This window comes from Papilio machaon, chromosome 21 (genome assembly GCF_912999745.1).
Source record: "Papilio machaon chromosome 21, ilPapMach1.1, whole genome shotgun sequence".
Lineage (NCBI taxonomy): Eukaryota > Metazoa > Arthropoda > Insecta > Lepidoptera > Papilionidae > Papilio > Papilio machaon.
In genome coordinates this window covers 6,710,101-6,723,445 of record NC_060006.1, presented here as the reverse complement: position 1 = coordinate 6,723,445, position 13,345 = coordinate 6,710,101, and the positions used below count along the sequence as shown (strand labels likewise).

At 34.1% G+C, this 13,345-nt stretch overlaps 1 protein-coding gene across 3 annotated transcripts; it reads left to right on the top strand.

The window, feature by feature from the left end:
• Window positions 1–780: 780 nt before the first annotated feature.
• LOC106713015 (CLIP domain-containing serine protease B8) lies at window positions 781–12,364 on the top strand. 3 transcript variants are annotated; one of them, XM_014505713.2, is made up of 11 exons: window positions 781–904; window positions 5,307–5,534; window positions 5,728–6,221; window positions 6,538–6,657; window positions 7,387–7,498; window positions 8,975–9,082; window positions 9,371–9,547; window positions 9,825–9,992; window positions 10,890–11,046; window positions 11,160–11,192; window positions 12,049–12,361. In XM_014505713.2, the coding sequence occupies exons 1-11, from the start codon at window positions 902–904 to the stop codon at window positions 12,240–12,242; spliced, it is 1,794 nt and encodes a 597-aa protein (XP_014361199.2). In that variant the 5' UTR covers window positions 781–901; the 3' UTR covers window positions 12,243–12,361. The 3 variants fall into 3 exon arrangements, with proteins under 3 accessions (XP_014361199.2, XP_045539036.1, XP_045539035.1); XM_045683080.1 differs by lacking the exon at window positions 6,538–6,657 and having other exon boundaries at window positions 12,049–12,364; XM_045683079.1 differs by lacking the exon at window positions 11,160–11,192.
• Window positions 12,365–13,345: the final 981 nt, after the last annotated feature.

Genomic DNA, 13,345 nt, shown 5'->3' with positions numbered 1-13,345 from the left:
ACAATAAATTTACACAATAATAGAGGATGCGGTCAAAACAGAGGAAGGTTTTACTAAATTTACAACATTTGAAATGTGCATTTATTAGCTAACTACCAGCACGTACTACTTTTTGACTACATCACTACATAACATGGGATCATGCTTTAAGTGCCAGTATGTTTTTAAAAAAAAAATAAAACGTTTTCATCTAATCTTCTTTTTTAAAACCAGTATTGTTAAAGGATGGAGGTTGAATATTTATTTATTTATGCAAAGAATAATATAACAACAAATAAAACAATTTTGATCGTCCTTGTTCTCTGACGATGATATTATTTTTTTTATCATTTGAATTTTGCAAAAGCACTTGTCAAAGAAAACGTCAAAATTAAATGTTCCATTTTTGATTTGATTACTTTTTTATATCAATTCTTTTTATTGAAAATTTCATTTCACAAAACATTTTTATTCTACAGTCTATCCCTTTAAACTCTATATATTTTGTTTACTAACACAATATTTATAGCCTTAATTATTTACGCTTGTCTAATGTCTATATTCTGAGATTATCACGATGTAAAGACAATATGTTATTGCATTATGTTTGTATGTAATTCTATATCATAATAATCGGTCGGATAATCGCTGCCAACTTGTTTGCGCCCGCGCATAACCTCGCTACAAGACGAACAATTATATCTATACCTGTCTCATTCCCCCCTAAACAAAGTTTTCTCACCTCTCTTTCGCACGATTATCTTAAACTTGAACTTTGTATAATTATTGTATCTGCTTTATTCTCAAAGAATCGCGCGCACGAGTCGCCGCGACGCGTATTTATAGCTGCTTTGTTATTAACGTGGTGTTTTTAATTAATTATTAACTAAATAATTAAAACAAATCCTGCAGATTATATAAAATGGTAAGAGATTAAACGTGGTTATTTCTTAATAGTGTAAAAGTGTTTGTGTTAAATAGAAGTTTCCAGTTTTTGTGTGTTCTTGTGTATTATTAATTATAGTTAAAAAAAAGGTAAAGCTGTTTTGAGACCGGTTTTAACTTGTGGCAAGATATTCTTATTTATGACATTTACGTATACATCGGATTGCAGAAGTTGGTGAATTTTTCGGAGGCTTTTATACAATTTAAATAATAATACAAGACGTTACAAAATGTCCAGTTTTCCTTCGCGCGCTTCCGGTTGACTTTGCCAAGGTTTTTACTTGAAGACTGATTCATTATTATAACTATATATATCTGTCGATCTGTTTACCACATAGTTATAAAAAACCTAAGTAATTGTCATATCAAGAAAGATTATAAGAAAGATTTTAATAAACGCCTTATTAGAAACACAATGCAGGAATTTCTAGTCAAGTCTCAATGCATTAAATCGCCTTTTTAACATTGACAAAACTTCAATTTTCTTCTATAAATATCATAACAGACATGGTTAAAAAACTTAGAAAACAGCTAATAGTTTCTTACAAATAAACCGTGACGAAAAATTACAAATATTACCAACTCATCGAAACCTCTTGATGCTTCAAAATAGGATAGCGAATTCATTTCTTGTTCACTAACTACTATATAAACATCTAAAATTAATATAATTATTTGTAATAAATGAAAACGTGTTTATATTCTAAACATTTCCAACACTTACGTGACTATTTCTAGAGATTTTGAGCACATTTAAACATTTGACTTAGTTGCTGATTTGACTATTTTATTTAATTTTTGTATCTTACAGCTGAACTCTACTGTCGTAAAATATTTATTCTGATAATATTTACATCCCTTTCATTCGTTTGAGAAAAAATAGAGATGGTAATAGAGTTCGTATAACTATTTATAGCCTAAGTAACTAAACTAGACTCCCTCGGGAACCTTGAGTCTAACCGGTTAACTCTTAAGGAACTTCACCTTTAAGAAATAGTCTACTTGAAGGGTTGCCATGTATAAAACTCAGCAAAGGCAGGCTTGACATCTTGTAGCCTAAAAAGAATGTCCGATTGCAAAATGTTAGGTTATATTAGTTAATGTTATGCCTCTTTCGTGCTTATTTTTGTAATAACGCATTGGTTATTTACAAACAAAACTAAACGTTAAATAGTTAGGACGATAGTTTCACAATTCAACGTGACTCTTACTTATTGCTAAGATTACAGTTCAGGAAGCAACAGCGAAGATAACTAGCTAAACCTATTACAAAACATGAATCTAGTAATTTTCCTCTTATCCGCGAACATTTAACGTCAGTTTATAAAACGTTTATGACGTTTATATTCAATACAAATTTATTCAAACTTAACGCTTTACTGGATAAAGGTAAATACAAAATAAGTCGTGATACGAATTTTGGTACTTCATTACTACGAACCTTTTAATAAAACTTTGAATTAACACATTTTGTACCATTGTCCAATGTTAAAAAATGCATTTTCTACGTATATTGTAATAAAGAATTAGTCTATTCCTAAACAAATTCTAGTTTACTATTAAATTCAATTAAAAAATAACTGTTATTTATATTACGTTGAAGGAAAACTTTGCTATAGAACGAAAACAATTTAAGAGGTATCCTACAGTTGGGAATCCCATAAAGGCGAGACACTAAGAAAAAAAAGCTTTAACATATAAACAAGTTCTTACAAAATTTTCCAAACGCACCGCGCTTGTAAAAGATTGATAAATGTATAAATTTATACAAAAAAATACGTTATGGCCTTAAATTGTTAATTAATAAAACGTGTACAAAAAACAAACAATTTTTTAATGTAACATGGAAAAAGAACACCTCACTGGGATTCGATAAAATAATGAAGTTACCACTGCCCATAGACATTCGCCTTTGTGATGCGTTACCTACCATTAATCAACAGAGGAGGGAACGCATAGAATTTCCCCTTCCTATGCAACCTCAGATTTACTAACAAATTACGTAAAGACTTTGTTGAAATTGTACTCCACATAAGTCCGTTGGTTTCTCAAAACGTCGATAACCCTCACTATTATAGAGTAGTCAATGTGTCAAGATTACTTCAATAAATCACTTTGTTTACAATATTTATTTTACTACGCTCTTGATATACTTATATTGATAATTATCCTGTGTAATTTAAGTTAAAATGGCAGCTCAATTGACGCCATAGGTATTTGTGTAGTTGAAGCATTCATTTCTATTGCCAAAACAATTGATATAGTCATCTCTGTCCTTCTCTTTGGTAAGACAAAGACAACAAATTGTTTATGTTAAGGTGTATGCAGTACAGTCAATGAGAACAAAGAAACCTAGGGCTTAAATAATTTAATATAAATTTTTACATTCTCTTCAAACTTTGTCAAAGAAAAATTTCAGAAATTGACGTTTAAATGAACAGAACAAAATGTACTAATGATTCAAAGTATTAGAAACGCCATAACTGTGGTTTACTTTACTTCCTTGCAATTTATATCGAGGTTTCCCACTCAAAGTACATGGCTAATGACAGTTAAACGTATAAAAAGTAGATAGTAATTAGTTAACTAGCGACAAATTAGTTAAACATTGGGGAGAGATAGGGTGTCAGGGTGGCAGGGTGCTAACAGCGAGCCATTAGCCACAAATTGCCTAATGCTAGTTTCACACAAGGACAGAACCGTAAGGTAGTACGTGTATTATTATGACAGTTAACAGATAATTCGACATGTGAAAAATTTTGTTTTACCCATAATACTTTGGAATTTACTACTTTTACTGTAAATTTCAGTTTATCTATGGTTTAGTATTTTAATTGGAATCCGATATATTTTCTGTCCTCGTGTAGAACTAGAATAATCACAGAATAACAAACTGTACCCAACTGGAATCACATTTCTGTCACAGCTAATGGGAATACAAACCGTAGTAATGTTACGTCACTGAAACTTTATGTCACGTGTCACTAACAAGCTAAGTCAAACTCTAATTACAATGAGTGGTAACGAAATCTGTAAAGTCACTTTAAATGCCCAATTTGGAGCAAAGTAGCGTTAACAGGAATAGTCCTTTATGTTAAAATCTGCAATCACGTCTTATTTCTCTAAGAACTTTCTTTCAAAGCAGATCTATGCCCAATCGAAAACAACGTAAAATATTTATATCTAAACTCCAAAGAATAACTTATCAAGTCTAATATAGAATAATAATAGACTATAATATTTATAAAAAAGTACAATAGTATACAAAAAAAATATTTTATAGCAGGAAATATAGTTTTTATTTCTTAATAAAATATTTAATTCTCACTACAATTGTGAGTAATTAAAGCTTAATTAAATCACAATTAGATCCGACACAACATTACGGACAACATTCGTTCGCACTATGTTTCGAACACGTGTTTATTTAACGTATACTTAGTACAACTTAAGGATAACTTTGTTTTCATTTTTATATGAAAGTTATACTTAATGATATCAACGTTGTATTTAAAGTAAATTAAATTTATAAATCATCTAACATTGATTTAATTCTTTTATAAAGTCTTAAGGTTTTTAAATCTTAATATATATAAATCTCGTGTCACAATGTTTGTCCTCAATGGACTCCTAAACCACTTAACCGATTATAATAAATTTCGCACACCATGTGCAGTTCCATCCAACTTCAGAGATAGGATAGTTTAAATCTCAAATTATAGTCGCAATTTTAATTTATTACTAATTATTTGTCTGTTATTATTAGACAGTCACAATTATCTGTTAACTCCAAATGATTCTAACAGATGTCGATACCTTTCGACTGGGTTGAGTAAGAAATCAATAGATGGCGCTGCTATGGTAAATCTACGAACGTGTCATATAAGCTTATTAACTGCGCGCGGACGGAGTCGCGGGCGACAGCTAGTATCTATATATCGCTCAATTGCCGAAGTCGAGACGGCGGCGACTAATGCCGTGGTGGTTGTCGGGTGATCGAGGAGTAGAGTAGTGAGCGTTAACCTTTAATCAATCGTATGCTGAACTAGCCGCGACCTTTACAATTAATTAATTCACAAACTGATAAAGAGTCATTCGAAGACACAACCGGTCTAGCTTTTTGATTAAATACCATTTTATTATGATGAAAATGATTGAATAGAGGCCAATTAATATTACAAATATGTCAAACGTCCTGTGGACCAGCATAAGCTGTTTTGAAGAGTTACTGCCGATCCACATACTGCCTACTTACTAGATAATTTAAGTTATTGTAAGCTTAGTAATAGTCTGCCTAAGTAATGAATTAAGGACTCTGAGTGAGACAAAGATCCTTAAAAGTTGATGTTTTTTTAGTTAAGTATGACTTGCATTCTTAACAGATTAGAGCGGTATCGTATCTAGTCGTAGCATTGGCGGCATCGTGCGGCGCACAGAGCACGTCTAGCTCTGGCAGCACGCCGCGGTCGCCCTGCCCCAACGTATTCCAGTACGAGCCTTCGGGCACCGAGCCGGGAAGGTGGTACGGTGTTGTCAACCTCTCCACTGACAGCACGCTGCACTCCCTCTGGCTTAATGTCGTCCTGGACAGTAAGGCTGATATCCTCGGAGTAAGTATAACGAAAATTCTTAGACTTCCTTAGTATCATAGTTAAAATATAGTCAGATGTGGATGAAAATTAGCAGGGATCGTTTAGTAACGTAGTATTAACCAGACTCTAACAAGAAACCTGTCTAATATTTAACATGGATTCTTGCAATATACACAGTTCAGCGTTAAAATAACTTGTTGTTCCCTTTTAGAACTGGGTTGGAGATGTGTCAACAACGGACAATATCGACTTCAAGATAGAGAACACAAAGATGAAGATCCACCCGGGGCCAGCGGTTGCCGTGCGCTTCTTTGTACAATACAACCCCTTGAAGACGCCCATACCACGTCTCCAAACCATACGGCTTAACGGCCGTGAGATATGCAACGCAAATACGCCAGTCCCCGCAGACAGTATACTGGACTCCACATCCTCGGGACAGTCCAGACCGGAGACCGGGCGGCCTGTATCGACCAGACCGGTAGAAAGGCCTGTCGAGAGACCTGTCGCGAGTAGACCGGTTCAGTCGAGGCCATCAGAGAGTAGACCGGTCCAGTCGAGACCATCAGAGAGTAGACCGTCCATCAGGCCGGAGGATACACCAGTTACCAGGCCAGTCCACGGCACCCCTTCCAGCTCTGGTCCAGTGTACGTACCCACAGCGAACCCACCGATAGACCAGATCAATGTCAACCCATTCGTTATGTGAGTCCACTTCGATCACCTTGGTCTTCTTCACTTCTTCTTATCTTGTTGAAATAGTTACACTTTAATTTATATTCATATATTAAGACATACTTATTTCGAGTTAAAATTAGCAATGCATTAGCAAATTCATATTTATGCAATTTTTATAAAAATTTCGTCTAACAGAACTTTGCATGGATGCATTTCTGTCTTCTATTTTCTTTACTTCATATTAAATCGAGTAGTGTATGAATGTATGTAATATATTTCTGTCTCGCTTCCTAGTAGTTTATTATCAGTTTCATGTAGTTGTATGGTATGTCACGGCGTGCAGCGGGGAAGGGGGCAAGGGGCAGTCCGGCTCCAGGCCAAACTCTGTGTTCGGCCATACGACATCCTCGTATACCACCACCACCACTGACAGCGCGGAGTTTGAAGACTTTGATACCATAAAGTAAGTCTAACATTCATCGCATTAATAACTCGCTTTCTAAGTTTCTTTAGCTCTGTCTTATTCATTAATTATCCTTTACATTATATGCATGCCTATGCCATTAAATAATCATGGATTCCTTATAATTTGCCTAGGGAAATTGTAAATTTTATAAAGTGTATGGATCGATTTGGGGACCTTAATTCAAAGCAATAATAAAAAAGCGAAAATTTTGTATTTGATACGCAATGCCGTGAAAAACTGAAAGCTCCAAGTAGCTGGCGTCAAGAGTAGGCTGCCATCTGTCAAAAATTTTATACATCATTCTAGAGATTTAAAAAAGTCATTGCTTTTTTACTTTTTGATTTATAAATCACTAGTTTTTACCCGCGACTCCGTCCGCGCGGAATAAAAAATAGAAAACGGGGTAAATATTATCCTATGTCCGTTTCCTGGCTCTAAGCTACCTGACCACCAATTTTCAGTCAAATCGATTCAGCCGTTCTTGAGTTATAAATGGTGTAGCTAACACAACTTTCTTTTATATATATAAGATTAAAAAATATTTTTTTTGGTTTGGATTTATTTGTGAAATATGACGGAAGTCGTTACTATGACTACAGTCTACAGAGTAATTTGTACTTTGTATTTGAAATAAAATGTTTTTTATTTCCATTGGCAGTCTACAATCTACCTGGGCAAATAAGGAACTTACGATATTTAGGATCGGTTGATAATATCTATTCGCAGGAGACCAGACCCGAACGATTACTTCGGTGGTGGTCTACACACCATCGTAGTGCCCAACAACAATGACGATGACTTCAACGACAATAACAACAACAACAACCGTTATCCAAAGGTAACATGCTTTTATAACTTTCCAACATGTCTCAAAGAAGCGTCGGTGGCTCAGGAGTTAAGCACTTAACTTGTAATCTACAGTTGCTGGGTTCGAATCCCACCATGTACCAATGTGTTTATCAATTTGATTTGTTTACCATGCAATCACATCTAAATTATAAATTTAAATTTGCTTAATAAAACTAAATTAAGAAAACTTTTATTGTTTTTTCTGATTTGTCCAGGTACCGATTAAAATTATACATTTTTATGGATAAAAAATATCTTTATTTAATTTACTGATAAATGTCAAAAATTAACAATTCTTGTCTATTATATTCACTTTTTGTCCTCGACCTTTCATTATTTTTATAACGTAACCAAAAGGAAATAAATTATCTCCTTGATTATTATCAATTCAACAAGAAAATCTTACTAATATTATAAATGCGAAAGTTCGGATGGATGTTTGTTGTTACATATCTCCAAAAAGGCTGATGTTCGGCACAGATGTAGAATATAGTCTGAAAGAACATATAGGTTACTACTAAAGTTTTTTTTTTTAATTCCGCGCGGAAGAAATCTAGTCTAATAATAAATACTCGTATAGCCTAAGTATATTAACTGGGGATAGTGTAGCATCTCAACAGTGAAAGGATTTTTCAAATCGGTTCAGTAGTTTCGGAGCCTTTTCAATGCAAACAATCACTCAAATCTTTCCCCTTTATAATATTAATATAGATAACATATGGCATTGTCAATATTAAGTTTAATTTTCGTTGAAATATTTTTATAATAATTAATAATTTAAAAGGCTAAAGAAACACGTAAATAATTGATTCAAAACCGGGCCCTGGTAAAGCCCCGTCGTCTATATGTTCACAATGTTGCGCTTTATATGTATGTTTGATTTTATTTATTGAGTCCGGTTTACATTCCGAGAATTTAATACGTCATAGCGAGACATACTTTATAAGAATGTGTGTTGTTTTCTTTCTTTTTTAATTAAAACTTTATCTGGGTTTTATTATGAAAAATTTATTCATTAATAATCACTTACGTCATCAGACGGTAAAGTTGCAATCGCAGTGACATTGAATAATTTTAATAACTTATTGTGTGTAAGGAAGTAGAAAAGGAGGTAAGGAAAATATCTAGGATGAGTTACTATGCCATAGTTTGTTACTTAAACATTTTTTGTAAACGCCGCTTTGGGCGTCATTTCTTTCTTCACTATGATAATATTTGTTTTAAATCAAGTTTAAATCAACTCCGTCTGAGAGGAAGAACAAAAAACTTATTAAGTAGGCTATGTAATCTTCCAGACTATGTTCTACATCTATGCCAAATTTCATCGAGATCCGTTGAGCCGTTTTGGAGATACTTTGTAACAAACATCCATCCATCCAAACATTCGCATTTATAATATTAGTAAGATAAGGAGTTATTACGTAACATGGAAAACATTAATGCATTGAAATTAACTTGTTTTCAGAATCGTTGCGGTAAAGTGACGTTGAACAAACCCAACCCCCTAGTGGTTAATGGCAAGCCGACCCTCGAAGGGCAGTGGCCCTGGCAAATTGCACTCTATCAAACACAGGTTAGAATTAGATTAAACTACGAGACAACACTAATATTAGTGCTTACTTCAGACAAATCAATTAAAGCTTGTCAATGGTTACAAAATTTAACCACAAGTTTCCAACGAAATAAACAATACCAGTTAGAACTAGATGTAGTAAAACTGTCAATTCATTAAAGACGAGTTAGACCAACCGAGGGTGAATACTCTACCAGCCAATAAAATCACAAATGTACACACACCAATAATCCTGTAATTCCATGTATCTGCCATTTTTTGGCACTGAACGTGTTAACCTTTAACCAGACAGTGGACAGTAAGTACATCTGCGGCGGCACGCTGGTGACGCACTTGCACGTGATCACGGCGGCGCACTGCGTCACACGCAAGAGCTCCAGCCGCGTCGTTAACAAGAACACCCTCACCGTCTACCTCGGCAAGCACAACCTAAGGACCTCCGTGAGAGGCGTGCAAATACGACTGGTAACTACATTTTTTTAACACGAGATGACAAACGAGCTCGGCGACGTGATTTCCCTAAAACTACTTACGCTAAAAGGCTACAAATGAACAGAGAAGAGAACGTACAACTGTCTTTTCCACTCCTCCCATCCTCCTTGTCGTCCTCTTCAAATCATTTCCTTATTAGAAAAAGGTAGCAAGAGGACGCTTTTCATCAGATGAAATACGGAATTACTTCCACTTCACGCCTGTCTACTATGTCCTTACATTTTACAGTATTATATTGTTTGTACTCCAGGTGGACGAGATAACAGTTCACCCACAATACAACGCATCATCGTACAGCCACGACGTGGCCATCCTGCGACTGATCGAGCCCGTGCAGTACACCGACTACGTGCGGCCCGCCTGCCTTTGGCCTGACGAACAGACCGACCTCAACAGTGTCATCGGCAAAAAGGGCTCTGTAAGTATACTTTTATGTTGAAACGAGCAAGCACTTATTTGAACACGAGGAAACTTCTACAGGTGGCACTTATTTAATTAAAAGACCGAGAAAAGAGCTTAAAAGATCAAGTAGATGAAAAAAATTACTAATATTCATATATTGATTAAAAAATCTAATTCTTTTTACACCAAACATTTATTAAAATCAAATTATCCGGCTCAAAGGACCCATACAGAGTAAATACAGTTGGCAACGCTGGTAAAAAATTCCGATCATTTGTAAAAATATTGGCGGGAAATTGTTAGCAATCAATTAGAAGCTTAATTAATTGGCTGAGTGGATATTGCGGACGCTGTAAGTTTATTTTGCGGTCGACTTGGGAGGGCTCACTGTTTGTTCACCAAATTACACAAAAATTCCGACTTCTCCGAACGGACTTAAACACAATAGGTTACTAAGTAAAGTAAAGACGAATTCTATATGGAATTGAAACTCATCAACGGTTAGAATGGTTTTGGATCTCGTCAGTAAAGTTTCGCCTCGCTGCAATGTCTCTTTGTGATAGATTCCAAATTTAATTTCTATTGCTTTTATTGTACAATACTAAGTCTTTTCTTCTTCTCTTCTGTTAGTTATCCTTTCTTATATCTATGTATCTATCTATCTATATATATAAAAGAAAGTCGTGTTAGTTACACTATTTATAACTCAAGAACGGCTGAATCGATTTGACTGAAATTGGTGGGCAGGTAGCTTGGAACCAGGAAAAGGACATAGGATAATTTTTACCCCGTTTTCTATTTTTTATTCCGCGCGGACGGGTTCGCGGGTAAAAGCTAGTTTAAATTAAAAGTTGTTTATAATTAAAAGTAATACAAGAGTGAATTTAATAGCTGATATTATCTATGTTTCAAGGTTGTCGGATGGGGTTTCGATGAGACGGGAGTAGCGACTGAAGAGCTGACGTTAGTGGAGATGCCGGTAGTGGACCAGGAGACCTGCATCAGATCCTACAGCGACTTCTTCGCGAGGTTCACTTCGCAGTACACGTTCTGTGCCGGCTATAGAGACGGTAAGTAACCAGTTCACCTATCGTATAACTAGAGTTACATACAAACTGTTTAATAGAAAGACTTTAATAGAAAGTTTTATGTGGATCGATGACAAATACTTCATTAATTCCAGGGGCCCTCGATAAGCGAACCGGATACAGGAAAAGTAGGTTTTATTAATATAATTTAAGCTAAATCTAAAGACCTAACAAAATTAAGTTTTCTAATTTCTCGAACCACGATATTTCTACGTGGAAGCTTCCTGATAAACTACATAATAGATAATGCAGTTTATTTAACCTTCATATCACTAACAGTTAAGCTTTTTATTAATTAAAAATAAAAATTAGTAACTAATAAATGAATATTAAAAAAAAATAATGAAGCTTAATTTTAGTCCTCTTTCCCTTCCCACCCTTTTCTTATTAGGAAAAAATGGGAAGGGGAAGTGGATTTGTCGGGGACTTAGGAAGAGGAAAATATTCTCTTTCTGTGCGTCACCTTCTCCTATAATTAAAGATAGACAACGCATCAGTATTTGCGCATGTCTATGAGCAACGGTCGCCTCGCTATTTCGGCGAATCTAGGTGGCCGTTTGCCACATTGTGATATAAATTAAAAAAAATCATCATAATAGCAATCAGTTCATTTGTTCTACTTAATACCTATATAGAATTTAGTTTAGTTTATTGATAAAATCACATAAAATATATAAAAAAAACAACGTCACTTCGTAACAAAAATGCACTTCAGCGCAGCATCATGCTTCAGTGCAGCATGCACTTCTTAACAATTTCCATCCATTCAGCCTCGTAACGCCCACTGCTGGGCATAGGCCTCCCACAAAGATCGCCACGATGATCACTATTACTAATTCATCATTTATTTTGCGTTTAAAATAAAACCAAATTTTATCATAATTTCTAATAAGTTTAATTATTCATTTTTTTTAATATGTAGTTTGTAGAGGTACAGAAATAAAACACTTATTAAGTTATACCCAAAACTTTATTATTTCCCAGGTACTTCAGTATGCAATGGCGACAGCGGCGGCGGAATGGTCTTCCAGATGAACGACTCCTGGCATCTGAGGGGTCTGGTGTCGCTCTCCGTGGCGAGACAGAACGAGTACAGATGCGATCCAACGCATTACGTTGTATTTACTGACCTCGCCAAGTTCCTACCTTGGATACGTCAGCATATTAATAATTATTAATTTTTTAAATTATAATGTTGCCATGAACAAAATTTTCTCTGTCCGCTTAGAGTGAAACGCCTTCATGTCAATGTGAAGCTGTTTAAAAATATTGTAATGTTGTTATGAACATTTTTTTTTCATTCATATGTCAAGAAACGTCACTTTGACGTTATTATTTTTAATCTGTATTTTTATCAACTGTACCTGTCTGAAATGCTCTCTTCGATCAATTTAATTAAAAAATAATATTTATTTAAAAGTTCTTATAAATATAACTATCAAATACTCGCTTTATATAAATCTCTATCATCTTTTATAATTGTATTCATACGAGATGAAAAAAAATTTTTTTTTTATCTACGTATCGTTTACATAAGCCATTTTTGTTTCTCAATACATTAAACCTATGTACTTAAGCTATTTAAAAAGTCTTTTATATAAATAATTAAACTAGCCCGTTCTTTAACAGTTCTATGTATTCAAGGGGTTTATTATCAAACATTTTACATAGACTATTATATATTTACTCCAATGCAATGTTTTTAGATCTAGTAAAGATTACAGATCTAGATCCAGTCGACAATATTTATTAAAAGACAAAACTTTAAATGCATCAATAATATTGAATTAAATTTGTTTTTATAGTGATTTTTGAATAATTCAACTAATTAAAAGATTTTCTATAAAAAACCTATTTGTCATTTGAAATTAATTAAATTGTAATATTTAATAATAAAACAAAAACTTTTTTTCTGCTTCAAATAAAATTCTGGTAACAAAAATTAAGCGATAAATTAAGAAGAAATAAAAAACACAAAACTTCATTTTTCTGTGTAATTAATTTAAAATCACAAAAAAAAAATAAACCATTCGCGATCGTGTTACAGAACTTTGCTATATTTATGTACAATTAACTCGCAGCAAATAAAAACTGAAAACTCTTCGTACACACAAAATATACAAATTAATGAAAAACATAAATCTACTCGTATTTTTTACGAATGGCAAGTGAAAAAGGACTTTATACTACATACTGGTTGTCGACCGCGACTCCGTCCGCGCGGCATTAGAAAAAAACTTAGTAAGTAGCCTATGTGTTCTTCCAAACTGCTTGACATCTA

Bases quoted from the DNA above. Each gene is read 5' to 3' on its own strand.
- LOC106713015 (XM_014505713.2), top strand. The intron at 6,658-7,386 runs GTAAGTCTAACA...ATCTATTCGCAG, and splicing joins GAAGACTTTGATACCATAAA to GAGACCAGACCCGAACGATT. The intron at 11,047-11,159 runs GTAAGTAACCAG...CATTAATTCCAG, and splicing joins CTGTGCCGGCTATAGAGACG to GGGCCCTCGATAAGCGAACC.